General features: G+C 43.0%; 3 protein-coding genes across 3 annotated transcripts in view; 2 read left to right on the top strand and 1 right to left on the bottom strand.

The window, feature by feature from the left end:
- Positions 1-9,667, top strand: part of LOC113391475 (uncharacterized protein) — a 93,969-nt gene extending 84,302 nt beyond the window's left edge. The window contains exon 11 of the mRNA XM_064216726.1: positions 9,621-9,667. Coding sequence (XP_064072796.1) covers positions 9,621-9,652 — 32 coding nt within the window. The 3' untranslated portion in view covers positions 9,653-9,667. The remainder of the gene's footprint in view (positions 1-9,620) is intronic.
- Positions 2,523-7,207, bottom strand: LOC113391472 (ubiquitin carboxyl-terminal hydrolase 30 homolog). The gene is made up of 7 exons (XM_026627440.2): positions 6,764-7,207; positions 6,392-6,564; positions 5,603-5,774; positions 5,023-5,189; positions 4,835-4,922; positions 3,386-3,516; positions 2,523-3,298 (listed from the first exon to the last, which is right to left on the bottom strand). Exons 1-7 carry the CDS (start codon positions 7,032-7,034, stop codon positions 2,885-2,887), a joined length of 1,416 nt encoding a protein of 471 aa, XP_026483225.2. The 5' UTR covers positions 7,035-7,207; the 3' UTR covers positions 2,523-2,884.
- On the top strand, positions 7,430-14,629 carry LOC113391476 (GATOR2 complex protein WDR24). Its single transcript, XM_064216737.1, has 15 exons — positions 7,430-7,775; positions 7,861-7,977; positions 8,145-8,260; positions 8,900-9,006; positions 9,352-9,565; positions 11,582-11,670; positions 12,063-12,222; positions 12,288-12,460; positions 12,610-12,829; positions 12,900-13,021; positions 13,105-13,241; positions 13,356-13,517; positions 13,590-13,744; positions 13,873-14,045; positions 14,133-14,629. The coding sequence occupies exons 1-15, from the start codon at positions 7,676-7,678 to the stop codon at positions 14,521-14,523; spliced, it is 2,436 nt and encodes an 811-aa protein (XP_064072807.1). The 5' UTR covers positions 7,430-7,675; the 3' UTR covers positions 14,524-14,629.
- Positions 14,630-15,782: the final 1,153 nt, after the last annotated feature.

The following is a 15,782-nucleotide window of genomic DNA, read 5'->3' as shown; positions in this document are numbered from 1 at the left end:
CAAACGGACAAAAAGAAACACTTTACATTTAACATACGTGTTTAAAATAAATATAGTAATTGATACATCAAGATTCAAAATAAATGCAATTTATTAAGTTTTATTTCAAATATAGGATTTTTTATTAATTAACTCAAATTAATTGTTATAAAAATAATACTAATCAAACCGCGCCAAAACAAATTTACAGAAAAAGTTTTAAAAATATACTCTTACACGATTAGTGTTCCTACCGGTCAGGCTAAAAATCTGAAGATTTTAATGTAATTTACATACATATATTATATATATATTTATCTGGTATTTAGTACACAGTTCCTATATACCAGATAACAATAATTAGAATAAAATAAGAGGGCACATTAAACAACTAAGCCCGAGGTGACAAAATGTATCAAAATTCATAGTTCTAAGCGCAAGTCTTGTCGTTAATAATAATATTCAAAATATCTACCTTATGGCACAGTGCAATACAGCCCTACGAGTGTTACAGATAAAAACAAAACAGACGCCATTATACCGAGCAGGTGACGTAAGTGCTTACAGTGCTGCCACAGTATATTTAAAAAACTATAAATTTAGAATTTTTATTATGTTAGCTGTGTAAGAGTTCTGTTAATAAAAATCGCGTAAGTTGTAAAACTTATGAGATACAATTTTATATACACGGATTATTTTAATTTGAAATAAGTCTTAATCCTTAACTTTAAATGCGCGTGCGCAGTGCTCATCGCTCATGTAAACAGTTGGAATATTAAGTAGAACAATGTAAAGGACGTTTTATCTTTATAAATATCAAAAATCCAGACTTGATTTTAAGAATAAATCCTCTCTAATAGAAAACACTAAGATATGTAACCGTTCTAAAACGCAATCAGAAAATACGATAGAATGAAACATCAATATTCTTATTCAAAATAGAAACGGTGAAGAGGCTCTAGTTAGGCCATCTCTGTCATACAAAGGCGATTTGTTCAGATTGGAAAGAGACAAATAGAGCTAATCTATTCCAAAGCTTATCCCGTAAAAAGCACAACGGGTAACTTTGAACAATTGCAATACGAACCATCTAAGTCGGACAGCCTGAAGGACGTGGTGACGTTCTCCATATTGAAACACTAAAAAATAACGATCATCAACTATGAATTTAATTGTAACCACGCAATATGTGTTTTTATGTGTGTGACCGCACTCCTTTCTTCTTTCCTATAAACTTGACCTGACTAATGTCTGACTGACCAACTTAGATCGTGCGTATCATAAAGTACAGCACAGCATTGGTTCATAATCCTTGGAACCCGAATCTTTGACTACATGAAGTTACTTCAAATCTTAAGTTCATAGGAAATTTAATAAACTCAATTATATAATTACCAGCATATAATGAATGTACAAAATTTAAGCTCAATCGGTTGAACGGAAGTGAACTTACAATTAAACTCATTTGCAAGATAAGTTATTAGACGATACTACTCATTACTCATGAGCTGGCTGAGGCGGAGGCTGTTGGAGTGTTCCACTTTACCCCTACTGACTCCAATACATTAGAACATAGAGCTCGATTAATCTATGATATTCACTATGGATTTGTGAAAAAATGGCGTTTTGAACGTCGACCAAACTGTCATCGGAATTTTGGAAGTAAAATTTAACTGTATATATATATAGTTAAGTGAAATGGTATCGTATTATAAATAAATATATATTAATCAGTAACTCTTAGTAGTGCACAATATAGGTCAGTCATTAGCAAATCGCATGAAATACGTAAATCTAAGGTTTATCTTTATTCCTACTTCGATTGGAATGGGCTATAGGCTTTGTTTGACCTGAAGTGAAGTCAATAGAAGACTTGTCAAAATAATCCTATAACTCAACGAAGCAGACAAAGACAGCGACACTTTTACTCTTGTCAAATTAATTTAAAGATTATTCCTAATTCTCAGTCATTATGTCTGAGTTATATATTGTATATTTGGTAAGGCAATATATTTAAAAAGAAAAAGTCGAACATCTAAGCCGATACACATAAAACTTATACAAGAAAATGCAGTGCGTGTGAGAAGTTTTAGTATGTAATATTTTTGTATGCTAAAACCTTCACAGTATTTAGTACAACGCAGCCGCGTTCCAGAGTTTCCTTTGCTTAAAAGTTGCACTATCGACGTAACAAGCGTGAATTTCATATTCCTGTAAAGCTACAGTAAAATGAGAAATTACGAATCCATTTAGGTAGAAAGGAGTTCACGTAACTCCGCAGCCTTATAGCAACTCTTCTAATCTAATATCAAAAGTCGTGTCGAAGCTCTGGGTAATTATCGGTAACATTTTTTTTTACTACAATTTGCATCTACCAACGCGGCAAAATTATTAATAACTTTGATATCTACGTGGGTATGAGTTCTCCAGAAATGTAAAGGAAATTCATTCATATGCCTATAAATATGTAAGAATATATACCGCTGCTTCGGTTTTTGATTTAAATTTCAGATATATTGATAAACATCAACGAGAAATTCTACAAGGAGAAGAATACTGTTCAATGTTATTATAGATTTTGTGCCGACTCCAGAGAAAAGTAAATTAATCAATTTGCACAAAAATTAGCAATTATTTAGAAATTTCTATTTACATTTATAAAATTTCGATTGAATACACAGCCAATTTAAATATTTCAAAAAGGATACATACATATTTAAGGTCATTATGATCACATATAAATTTAGCCTTGTACCTATGGCACCGCAGCTGTCAGCCGATTCACTCATACGACAACTCACAGGCCGGAGGCCGGAGACTCAGGAGTCCCACTCCGTGGTCAATAAAGTGGCAGAGCATTCGGTATGTTCATCTCGAACGCCACAGAGGAGCAGCCGGCATCGGCTCAGAAGTGCGTGGTGAGCGGCGGGGGGGGAGGGGCGCGCTCGTAGAACAGCAGGTAGGCGGCGCAGCGGAGCACCTCCTGCAGCGACACCTCGTGCACCAGCGTGTCCGACGTGTACCACCAGCGCTTGCTCTCGAAGCCGTTCCCGCGCCGGTACGTGGCGAAGTGCCCCGAGTGCGGCCCGCCCACGTGCACCACCACCGCCACCAGCCGGTAGGCGGCGCGCTCGTCGCCCGGGGGGGCCGCCCCCAGCGCGCCGAAGACGGCCAGGCCCGTCGCGGGGGCCTCGCGCGCGCGCGACGCGTAGGGCGCCATGCACAGCGTCTCGGGGAAGGCCACGTGCTCGGCGCGCTTGCTGGGCCCCCCGCCGCGCCACTCCACGCGCGCCACCTGCAGCACCAGGCACGCCGGCAGCTGCGGGCCGGCGGACGTTACCCCCGTTAATATTTATGGACTAAGACGAGTTATTATTAATAAAAACAATGTCGGTTGGCCGGTTACCTTCCCAAAAGTGACGGTTCGGATGTGTTTGGTTTGCGCGTGCTGCGGCACCGCCGAGCTCTCCTCGGGACAGCACTTGGAGCAGCGCAGACCCTTCACCAGCTCGGGGGCAGTGAAAGCGCGCAAAAGACCTGATACATAACAAAATCAAACTAGAATTTGTATCAAACATATTTGGGCCTAACTTTTTTGATAAAAACTCATTCCTTACTCTATCCATTCGCGTAACACCACACATTCCTCTCAGCATTCTCATCTCCGCCACATGCAATTGTCTTTCAGTCATCCCTTTTATAGCCCAACACTCTGATCCATATAGAACAGCCGGTCTGACCATGGTCTTATAGATCGTCCCCTTAAGTTTAAGGGAAATACGGGGATCACAAATTGTTCCCGTAACATGCCGCCATTACATCCACCCTGTGTTAATCCTGTGCTTCACCGTTCGATCTATTTCGCCATCGCCTTGAATGAGTGAACCGAGATACCGGAAGTCGGAGCAGACTGGAAGGGCCACGCCATCAAGCGCTATGGCTTCAGGACCGGAGAGACCGCCGAAATCGCAGAACATGTATTCAGTCTTCGTTCAACTGATTTTCAAGCCAACATTCTCCAGTTTCTGTTCTATGGATCTTGCTTTGTGCTCTGTGCTTTGGATCTCAGGTCCATCTTCACTAACCAGTACAATGTCGTCGGCAAAAAGCATGCACCAGGGTGCCTCCTCCTGTATGTCCGCCGTTAGAGCGTCCATAATTAGCAGGAAGAGGTAAGGACTTAGAGCCGACCCTTGGTGCAACCCTACAGCCACACTGAACCGGTCGGTGTTGCCGGCAGACGATCGGACGGAGGTACAGGATCCCCTGTACATAGCACGGACTAACTCGACATACTTCCTAGGCAAACCTTTCTCTTTCAATGCCCACCATAACACTTCACGAGGCACCCTACCATGTGCAGGTTCTTGTGAGCACGTTTGTACTTCTCGCTCAATTGGCGGAGTGCAAAAATAGCGTCCATTGTCCGTCGCCCTGACATAAACCCCAAATGATTTTGGGTAATTTCACTCTCTTCTCGCAATCTTCTCTCTATTCCCTTCTCCCATACTCTCATAGTATGTGACATGAGCTTTATCCTATATAGTTGTTGGAATCCTGTACATCCCCTTTATTTTTGATGGGCACTAGCGAACTACTGCACCATTCTCGAGGGATGGTTTCTTATATCTGCTTGAGTTTTAATATTACTTTATTGATAAATAACAAATTAAGACTCGACCAATGAAATCATATCAATTGAAGCAAAAATTTGTTCTCCGGCCACTTTATAATATTTTCAGATATTACTGATCTTACTTACTGACTTTTGTGAAGTTCTCAAACAATATTTTTAATAGTTCAGTTGGAATCTCTATTCGAATGTAAAGCTAATGAAGGAAGTTCGATATCTTACCAGACAGACTGTACGTGCCGGAGAGGCCGGTGCTAGCGTTCGCCATCGACAACGTAATGCTGTCGAACTTGTCGTATCGCACGGGACTCTGTAATATTGACGCACAGTCAGTAGTGCCGGGCCACAAATAGTACTCCTGAGTTACTATTGACAAAATCTTTCTCGTGCTATGGAGAAGAAGAGAGAACCTTGGTGGAGCACACGGTGCAGTGCGTGCGCTGCGCCAGCGTGCCGCGCGTGGGCGGCGCGGGCGCGGGGCGCGCGGGGGCGGCGGCCCAGCGGCGCCCCGCCGAGCTGAGGTGGCAGAACGAGCGCGACACGCCCTTCGACAGCCGCAGCGGCGACGGCGCCTCGTCTGCACACGCACACGGTCTGTACATGCACTGGCTATCGAAGATGTTTACTTCCCATGTGTGAACAGCATTTCTTTAAAACCACAGAGCCAGAAACAGCGAGGTATCGGTGTGATGGCATGTTTGTCGCTCGGGTCCAGGTATGCACACTTATAATTATAAATTATACAAACTTATATAGCAATACGATTGCCATAGGCACAGAAACCAGCCTGCAACCGCTCGGTTATATCAATATAAATCCTGCTGGTTGTAGGCCAGTTTTTGTTAAAAAGTATGTAATGCTGATCAATGTCATGTAGATATTATTTCATACATACATTACTCTGTATATGCTATTATGTTCAATATTAAATATTAATATTATACAACAATTGTATTAGACCACTATAGTAAAATAATGACTCATAAGTACCTGGATCGACTAACTCCGGTTCTCCCGGCGGCGCGGCTGAAGCGGGTCGAGCCGGTCGCGACATTCCATCGTCTCGCATCGACAGAGGAGCTGCGGGCGGGGATGCGGGAGACGCCAACGCGGACCAGGCACGGCCACCGCCGAGGCCCAGAGCATCTGATAGACAGCCAGGCTGAAAAAATGAATTCCAATTATTTAGCTTTGAAACATAATAAGTTACATTTCAAATGTCTCAATTGAGTTTCAATATAATATTTTCCTATTAAATTACAGTTGAAGACAAATAAAAGACAACTTGAGTACTTTGTTCCTTGATTCTCTGCAAGACAATAGAAATATGGTGAAAAAACTGAAGAAAAAGTACCATAAAAGGGTAGAGTGGTGTTGATTTATATTTTTATCACTGTCATATTATCTTTCTACCTATCTGCTATATAGATAGATAGATATTGTAGTATCAGTAGAGGTAATTAGTTTGGTTGAGGCAATTGTAGATTGATGACAAAAATAAAAAATAAATCATGTCAGATATGCGTCAAATCTTAGACTAAATGTAGCCCCTGGTTGCATTATATTTCAACCTATGCAAATAATTTTGAAATCATTTTAAGTTAACAATATTTTTTATAATAACTTTAACAATATCAAAAAGTGTAATGCCTCTATATTGAAACAAAATTTTGAATCAACATTAATATAATAAACACAATCAATAATTCTGGCTTGGAGTAGAACAATCAAAAGATGGAAGAATGTTCCTACTACTTACATAATATACGTTCAATTTACCTTTTTAGACATAACTGTAGTTTCTTCCTCGATACAAGACAATAACACATGTAGTAATTCATGTGCATCCTGCTGATCAGCAGGCACAACCCAACCAGCTGCTCGCAGAGCTTGGAGAACACCCAGTGGACACACAGGTGTACCTCGAGCAGACTCATGTGTCCCATTTACAACTATGAATTAAATATAACCAGTTGTATAATAAACTTTTCTAAATCCAGTCAGTTAATCTGATTAGTTTTTAAATATAAAATTATACAACATAAATGACAATATACATAATAATATAGTGTAGTTACAGCAGTTAAACAAAGTTTTAATGTAATTAAATTTACTAAAAGTAATGTAATTAAGGTTAGTTAAGGTACGAACCTTCGATGACGGTGTACAGAGTTGTGATCATACTATTATGTCCATTGGCCTTCGCGTACTTTTTAAGCCATTCAATAAAAGTGGGACAAGCCGCGAGAGCCTGAAGTAACGTATTGAGAAAGCATGTCCTTCCTAAATTCTGAAGCCCTGCTATCTGACCTCGACGCTTCCGAACTCGTGGAGCTCCTCCTGGACCCCATAATACGAAGGCTCCCACAACAACAGCCGCGGTAAGACCAGCGGCGACAAGAATTCTGTCACCACCATCCATTGTCACTAACTTAGTACCCTTACGAAAGTTTTTTAAACATTTTAAAAACTAGATAATTCTAGTTATTTATCTTCAAGGTTCTGTGTAAATTATACATTTTTTCCAAAACCGAAAATTGATAATTCCACTCGTGACATCTCATTTGACAATTAAGTTTGACAGCTGACAATATTGTTTATAAATTTTATATCACTTATCAACCGAAATGAATTTAGGAACATAACTAATAAATAATTTTCAATAGTTTCATACAAATCTCCTCTTTATTAAAAAATAATTATATCATTTTTGTATAACCTAGTTGTTATGGTACCGACCATAGGGTATAATTTTTAGATACTGGACCGTTGTCTGCACTCTGTAATCGGCATAGAATGACAAAAGTCAAATCATAACAATAACATAAATCCAACTTTATGTGACATCACAATACAAACATGCTAATTTCGTGTATTATATGTATTATAAATAAATAATGGTCTAAATAGGACATCAAAGTGATTAGACTATTATCAGTACAGAGTGCGGACGCTGGTCCAAAACTTAAACTGAATGTACACATGTACATACTTTAAAATAACGTAAAACTTCTTGCAAAATAAAACAATGTTAATGTACTTACTTATTAAAAACAAATCAAAATGATACCGTCAAATACAATTTGTGTTTCACAAGAAGGACCAGCGAACGCTCTAGCTTTAAACAAAGAATGTAGTCAAGTTGTTATAGCCGGGAGAAATGGTAACCAAAAAAGCTATATTTTTATATAAGGTTTAGATAAGTTTTGTCAATAACAGCTCTAATTTATATTTATTTTGTTCGGCAGTATTTAAAGTGTTCTCCATCGGAGAAAATGAATTTTCGGAAGTATGCAACTTGAGAGTGGGAAAAAATTTAAATCTAAACTTTTCATCTATTGATGTTGCCTGGAGCACTATTGAAGGTAATTATTTTTATATTCAGACATTTTAAAATATATATTAATTAATTAAGTTACTGTACTACATAAAAAAAAAAATATTAAGAATTAATTCTTTGTTACTTGAATAAGTTCTAAAATATTTGGTGTATTTAATTTAACAATGAGGTGTTTGTTCATTTATTTTACAGAAAATACTTTGGCCACAGCAGCTACAAATGGAGCCGTTGTTGTGTGGAATCTTGGACGATCAGGACGCTCAAAACAAGAGCATGTGTTTTCTGACCATAAAAGAACAGTCAATAAGGTAATCTTTACTAGACATTTTAAAGTTAAAAATAGTCATTTGCAGACCAGGAACTTATCTAATAATAACTTCTTATCAATATAAATAACAGAATAATGTTCTGAAATTCTGTAAATAAACATTTGTAGTCTAAACTCTGTAATTGAATCATTAAGATTGGAGATATTTTAAGAATCATAAAGACTTAAAGAAAAGAACTTAAGTGGAGAAAGACCTTTTAGTAAAGACTTTCAATTTGATTTTCATGCTGAATCTATTATCCCAATATGACCAACATTGGATATTCCTAAACCAACCATTATCAAGAGATAGCTACCACTCTGAATGTATCATACCATGATTCATTTCAACCGCCCAATATATATAGTGTCTGTATACAAGCAGTAGACTAACAGATAATGTTTCAAACAAATGCTCCTCTTTGGTGCATCAATTAGAATGCATGATTATAAATGCAATAGTAAGTCTGGCTGCCTATTACGGTTTTATGGTTAAAGCACTGAACCATGTTCAATTAATTTTACTATGCAGCTGGAATCCCAACGAAGGGAAGGCTTCTAGAAAAACTAGTGTTTGAATATACTAGTTGGGTTATTTAAAATATTTGATGTTTGGTTTTATGTCCCATGTCTTTATCAGGTAAGTTTTCATCTGACCGAGCCAGCTCTGCTGATATCGGGATCTCAAGATGGGATGATGAAGTGTTTCGATCTTCGAATGAAGGAGGTTGCCAGGACATTCATAAGGTATTTTCTTCAAAATATTTATTTATATTACAAAATAATTTAAAACACTTTTTTTATCATTAAAAATACATAGGCAGATTGGCAATCGGCCACCTGATGGTTAACGGTCACCACTGCCCATTAACATTGGTCCTTCAAGAGATATTAATCATTCCTGATATCATCAATGCACTACCAACATCGGGAACTGAGATGTTAGGTCCCTCGTGCCTGCAGTTCCACCGACTGGCACACACCATTAATGAGTGTCGGTGTGGCATCGGTTGTGGGCGGAATGCGCGCCGAGTGCGTGACGGTGAGTGACGGTGAGTGACGGTGAGTGACGCGAGCGCTCGTGGCCGACAGCAACACGGAGTCGATCCGCGACGTGCAGTTCAGCCCGCACGTGGCGCACGCGTTCGCGGCCGTGTCGGAGAACGGCACGGTGCAGCTGTGGGACGCGCGGCGCCACGAGCGCGCGCTGCACCAGTTCACGGCGCACTCGGGGCCCGTGTTCGCCTGCGACTGGCACCCCGACGTGCCCTGGCTGGCCACCGCCTCGCGCGACAAGACCATCAAGGTGCGCCGCCCCCGCGGGACATTTCATTGATCATGTCAACTTACACACCATCGAGTGCTCTCGGAGGGCCTCTTAGTCCATTCGTGACATTACCCCACGTACATTGCCTTTTTAAGTGAGTTGGCAGTTGGGGCCTCCATCGTACTTAACGAGACCCCACTGCACAGCACCGCCGATAACATTACAAAAAAAATTTACAGTGTAAACCTTTCGGGAACCCCCTGAGAAAGGGGGCCCCGAGCACCTGCCCTGTGTGCTCCCCTGGTAAAGAGGTTAAAGAGTAATAGCCCGTTTAACTTCTTACTTTAAAAAATCCAACTCCAGTATCTAACGTAAATAACTTGTCCATATTTAAGAATATATCTAAATCATAATCATTTTAGTAATGCTCGACAACGTGAACACGCTGTCACGTCTTGAAGTAGAGATTGGGTGCTCATTTCACCGCACTCTATTTTTAGTCTAAGAACTATTTCCATAAATCAGTACATCTCTAGACGCGTGTCGCCATTGTAACGCAGTGGGCGACGTACCTATTGCGAGCCGCGCGCAAGCGGGGCGGCCGATAGCGGCACGTGCGGCCGACGTGACTGTGACGCAATGTTTATCTCTTTAACAAGACATTTTAATGCCAAATGAACTCGTCGAATTAATTAACTATATTAATAGATATGTTGAACACATGTCGGTTACAAATAGTTTTGTATGATTATTATTTATATTATATTAAATGATATATTGATTTATGGCAAACCGTCTCGTCGATCAATTGATCAACCTTGGACGACTGTAGATAACGCTGTCCCGGATTCTAATCACGGTCCAGCCTAAAAAGCTATCTGGTTTGCCTTTCGAGAAATTCAAAGTAAAAAAAAATATCATTCGATCACACGGACTACAAGATTGGATGAATGTAGAGTGCACCCATGGCCTTAGGATTTAGGGGGGGGATAGGACACTTCTGACGAGATAACAATTGTAGTACTACTATGTGAAGATATACAATAGTAAAATATAAGTATGGCATGCAACAAAAAAATGGCCATCAGTATCTGTAGATATATTATTGACCTGTCTGGAGAAATTAAATAGATGAAATTATTTATTAAGAGACTCCACTTCTATTGCCGAATGTACTTGTGTCTGCGCACAATCGCCTAGACTGTCGTACTGTTTTTTTACCTGACAAGTTTATTTCAGATAATCGAGAGTGGCCGAAATTTGGTTATTAGGACAGTATTTATTATTTATCGAATACATTATAAACGTAGATAACTTATCACTTGAACAGTTTAATAAATTAAAAGTAAAGTAAAATAAAAATAAAAATGAAATTTCACGTATTCCATCTGCCGCTGTAGATTCCATCTAACGCGCAGTTACAATAAATATTCGTATATTTATTTTAAAATAGCGCAACACACTCATCTAATCCCAAAATAGCTATATTAACTATATTTATTACTATATAAAAATAACTATATTTATATGTGTTTTAGTATTGATTGTCAAATAGGTAGGTAGACTTGCCAGTCGGCTACCTTTATTAAAAAAGGGTTAGAAATAAATGGGCCCCATGATGGTAAGCAGTCACCACCGCCCTTAGACATTGGCAGTATCAGAAATATTCACTATTACTTTTATCGCCAATGCGTATGCGTAATTTGGTGGTAGAATATCTTATGAGTGGGTGCTACCTACCCAGAGGGACCTGCACAAAGCCCAAGCACCTAGTAAAATTATATATAATAATAACACATTACACAAGCAAATAAAATTCACGCCTTTCACGAAAATAGTCTAGATTTCGGCTGGTGAAACTGCAAAGCGCATCTTCTTATACAACATTAAACGTACAACAAACACAACAACCTTAACCTGTGAGGTGTATCTTCAGGTATACGTTGTATGTACATTAGTTTATTCAGTTAGCATTGCGAGGTTATTCAAATTGACTCAATTATTAAAACATATTCAAGATGTCGGACGCGAGCTAACAGTGTTGCCTTCACTCAGGTGTGGGATATTCACGCGCGACCGAACTTGGAGCACACGATATACACGATAGCGTCCGTGGGACATGTCAAATGGAGACCGCAGAAGAAGTGAGTACGAACAGAAAAACTCGTAACACATTAACAAATAATAAACGTTAACGAGTTCACTCTTTTCCAAAAATGATATTGCATTGATATATTTTCTAAACAAACATATGTAATTCAATTTATATATCCTGCATGAAAATCAACAAATAAATAAAAATTAACGCTAACTTATTTGTTATCTATATACACAGGCAAACACAAAACAGTTCGCTGTCTTGTGTCTCTTTTTTTTGTCAGCTGAACACGAGTTCCAGTGGTATTAATAAAAAACTTTCAAATAACAGAAGAAACAAAATCGTTCATCTTATTAAATTCAGATAGAAAACACGCTTCCATTTGTACGTCGAGTTCCAATTTTCATGACGAGTCGTGCCCGTTCGGGCCGCGCGCAGGTTCCAGGTGGCGTCGTGCGCGCTCGTGCTGGACTGCGCCGTGCACGTGTGGGACGTGCGCCGCCCGCACGTGCCGCTCGCCACCTTCGCCGAGCACCGGGACGTCACCACCGCCATCGCGTGGCAGGCCTCGCCGCACGCCTTCCTCTCCACGAGCAGGGTTAGTGCCCGCCCGTGGCGCCGACGACTCCGGGAGCCTCCAGTGACGCGACCGTCTCGCCGCAGGACTGCAGCCTGTACCGGCACAAGTTCAGCGAGGCGGCGCACCCCGTGCTGTGGGCCAACCCGCAGGGCGTCTGCGTGTCGGCGCGCGGGGAGCTGGCGCACGCGCTGCCCGAGAGCCCGCTGCCCGCGCACACCAGCCTGCACCAGCCCGAGCGATACGTGCCCGGCCTCGGGTGAGCGCGAGCTATGTCGCCTTACATCGTTTTAATATCTCGCTCTAAGAAGTTCGAGATCTCGGAGCGGTCGTTTCGCTCCTTTCGCCAAATTTTACGAAAACGAGCGGGCGAAAATCGATAAAACGCAAAGATCGCTCCGGGCGCAGGCGCAAGCAGCCGACGGCGGGGTCGTTGACTCCGGCGGCGCAGGCGGCGCTCGAGCGGGCCTTCCCCGGGGGGGCGTCCTCGTCCCTCGCGCGCCACTTCCCGGTCTCCCCCGACGGCGCCGTCCTCGCCTGCGCCAAGCGGTACCGCATCAGGGGGGACCCGCCCCACGTGCTCGCCGAGCACAACGCTAAGGTCGCCCGCGAGCACCGCCGCTACATGGTACGTATGCGCGCCGGAGACGGGCCATGGCCGCGGGCCGCAGCGGCGCGACTGACGGCGTGGTGCGCAGGTGGCGCACGTGTGGGACGTGGTGCGCGCCGTGTACAGCGCCCGCGCGCCGCGCGCCGCGCCCGCGCCGCCGCCGCCGCGCGCGCCGCCCCCGCGCGCCGACCCGCCGCCGCCGCCCTACAGGTACCGCCCGCGCGCCCCGCGCCCGCCGCGCCCGCCGCGCTCGGACGCCGCCGGCGGGATGTCACGCTCCCGTGCTGTTTCAGTGCGGTGGAGGAGGAGCCGCTGGAGGAGGTCGAGGAGTGGGAGAACCGCTTCCACAAGAACAGCGGCGTGCTGGGCCTGCCCACGCACAGCATCTACATCCCGCCCGCCAAGTTCGCCAAGAGAGATGGCTCCGACGGTTAGCATGGCCGATGCGTGCGTGTGTGAAGTGTGCACATGCGATGTGCTCGAATATACCGTTCGAGGTAGTCGTGCCCGGCTGCAGTGTAACCGTGTACCTCGGTGCCGGCAGACAAGGGCGGCTGGGTGTCGGCCGCGTCTGCGCACTACGTGGACGTGGAGGCGGCCGACTGGACGCTGCCCGACGAGGCCTTCCCGCTGCGAGCGCCGCCCGCCACGCACGCGCCCCTGCCGGCGCACTCGCACGCACACCTGCCGCACCACGAACACGACGGTGCCCACCTTTGTCCAATCGTCATACGAGTGATGACGCTCACTCGTTTAATATTTTAAACAAAAATTTTAGATGCTGCGACACACAATTTATCAAATCAGGCCGGAGCGTCGTCGCCGGGTGGCTCGTCTGGCTCCGGTTCGGGATCCGGTTCCGGTTCGAGTTCCGCGCCGCCCCCCGCGTCACCGACCTTACAGCGATCGGACAGCCAAAATTACAGCAGTTCCGTGAGTATCGTTTGGCTAAACTAGCGCATTTTAAAGTAAACTATGATTTAGTTGAAATCTAGTTCTATACTGCGCAATATGTATGTTGTTTTGTTAAGCAACAAAACTACCCACTTTGCACGACGCAGGCGGAGGGTGAGGGCGGGGAGGAGGCTGGAGAGGGATCGCTGTGCGTGCGTGACGTCACCACGCGCGGAGCCCTACCCGCCGCACCGCTACTGGCCGCCGCGCTCAAACTGCACGCCGACCTCGGCGACGTGCAGACGGCCGCCGTCGTGTGCCTCGCACTGCACGACCACAGGCACGGGCCCGCTGCGGCGCGACAGCGATACGCACACATCGAATACCCGCGTGAAAGAAGTGTTCTAAAGTATTCTATTCGTTACAGAAATGATCTGTTCCCGTACATCGACGAGAGTCTGCAGGAGCAGTGGCTGCTCGGGTACATCGAGCTGCTGCAGCGGAATAAGCTGTGGAACGTGGCCACCGAGGTGATCCGCTGCGCATGGCTCAGCAGCGTGTGGAGCATCTCGCAGCAGTCCACCACGGTGACGGCGTGCTGCGGGCGCTGCGGGCGCCGCACGCGCGCGCGGGCCCCCTGCGACGCGTGCGCGCGGGCCCCCCCCGACCTGTGCGCCGTGTGCCACCAGGCCGTGCGCGGCCTGTACGCGTGGTGCCAGGGCTGCGCGCACGGCGGACACCTGCGCCACATGCGCGCCTGGACCCAGCAGCACCATCTGTGCCCCGCGGGCTGCGGACACGCCTGCCAGTTCGGCTGAGCCTCCGCGCCCGTCTCAGGGGCCGGTACACAATACGCTCTAAGCTAATATATGATTTGTTATGTCTTGTATTTTTATAAAAGAAATAAATGAAACGAACCGTTTACATTATGTACATATTTATTCAAATCTTATAAATAAGCCTAGTCACATAATACTGATATCGTTAACTTCGACGGTTCACTCAGAGATGTTTCATAAGAATCACACTCGAAGCTCGTCTCGATTGCAAAATGTTAAAAACCGACTTATGTTGGAAACCAATTCTGACGCGTATCACTTTTTGGCATTTCACGATCGAGCTCCACGTCGCGTTTGTTCTTACAATAGTTAATTACCAACAAAATACTGACAATTGAAAATAAATCATGATATTATATATAAAGATTAATATATATTTTCTAAATTAACAACAACAAATTTCATAGTATTGTACTTTGATATTTTACAAAAAATTTAATTGTACATATATACTTAATAACGAAAAGTTAACAAATAAAAACTTGTGAATGGTCTTCCAGAGACATCATTTACAAGAAACTGAATATCTACCAATATTTTTATTTTGAAATGAGTTTCGTCAGGTATATACATTGAATTACATTAAATATTTGAAGCGATTACTATAGCACCTGAAAACTAATCAGTTTCTTAAAGCAAGATTCAAAGACGGATCAACTAATTTGCCGTTTATCTGAACGTTCATTGGTCGATGGCCGCGCAATAGTCAACCAATGAAATTATTCAAATTAGATTATCTGACATTGTTATCTATTCGGAAAAGTTAAGGCTCCATTTTTAATGGCAGTGACACATTACTACATCAGTCTGAGATTTTAAGTGAGCTTGTTACAAATAAAATATATTTAAAGCAGCTTATAGACTCCAACCTGCGATGACGTCAGTTAAACAAAAGAAACAAGAAGAACATAAATGTCTAAATGCAGTGCATTCATTAAAAAATATTGCATAGATAAGACTTTATTTTCTAATTAGACTTTACACTCGTAAAATAAACAAATTAGACAAACAGTCACCACAGCCAGCGTAGCACCGACCATATCGTCTCAGTGAACGGATGTGTAGGGCCAGCATTAACTCTAATATAATGAGTAATATGTCTGACAATACACAGTATGTTACTTGTTGAGCAATATATGTTACAAGTGTATATATACTATTCAGTTATCGTCAATAAACTATAACATTATTACATGTACTACGATGCTACCCCTTTGAGCTACAAAGACGATACAATA

Source organism: Vanessa tameamea, chromosome 13, assembly GCF_037043105.1.
Source record: "Vanessa tameamea isolate UH-Manoa-2023 chromosome 13, ilVanTame1 primary haplotype, whole genome shotgun sequence".
Classification (NCBI taxonomy): domain Eukaryota; kingdom Metazoa; phylum Arthropoda; class Insecta; order Lepidoptera; family Nymphalidae; genus Vanessa; species Vanessa tameamea.
This window is presented reverse-complemented; position numbering and strand designations above follow the sequence as displayed.

Bases quoted from the DNA above. Each gene is read 5' to 3' on its own strand.
- LOC113391472 (XM_026627440.2), bottom strand. From the start codon at position 7,034: ATGGATGGTGGTGACAGAATTCTTGTCGCCGCTGGTCTTACCGCGGCT. The intron at 6,565-6,763 runs GTTCGTACCTTA...TTTAATTCATAG, and splicing joins TCTGTACACCGTCATCGAAG to TTGTAAATGGGACACATGAG. The intron at 3,517-4,834 runs GTAAGATATCGA...GTTATGTATCAG, and splicing joins CGGCACGTACAGTCTGTCTG to GTCTTTTGCGCGCTTTCACT.
- LOC113391476 (XM_064216737.1), top strand. From the start codon at position 7,676: ATGATACCGTCAAATACAATTTGTGTTTCACAAGAAGGACCAGCGAAC. The intron at 9,007-9,351 runs GTATTTTCTTCA...CGTGGCCGACAG, and splicing joins GTTGCCAGGACATTCATAAG to CAACACGGAGTCGATCCGCG. The intron at 13,022-13,104 runs GTACCGCCCGCG...GTGCTGTTTCAG, and splicing joins CCGCCGCCGCCGCCCTACAG to TGCGGTGGAGGAGGAGCCGC.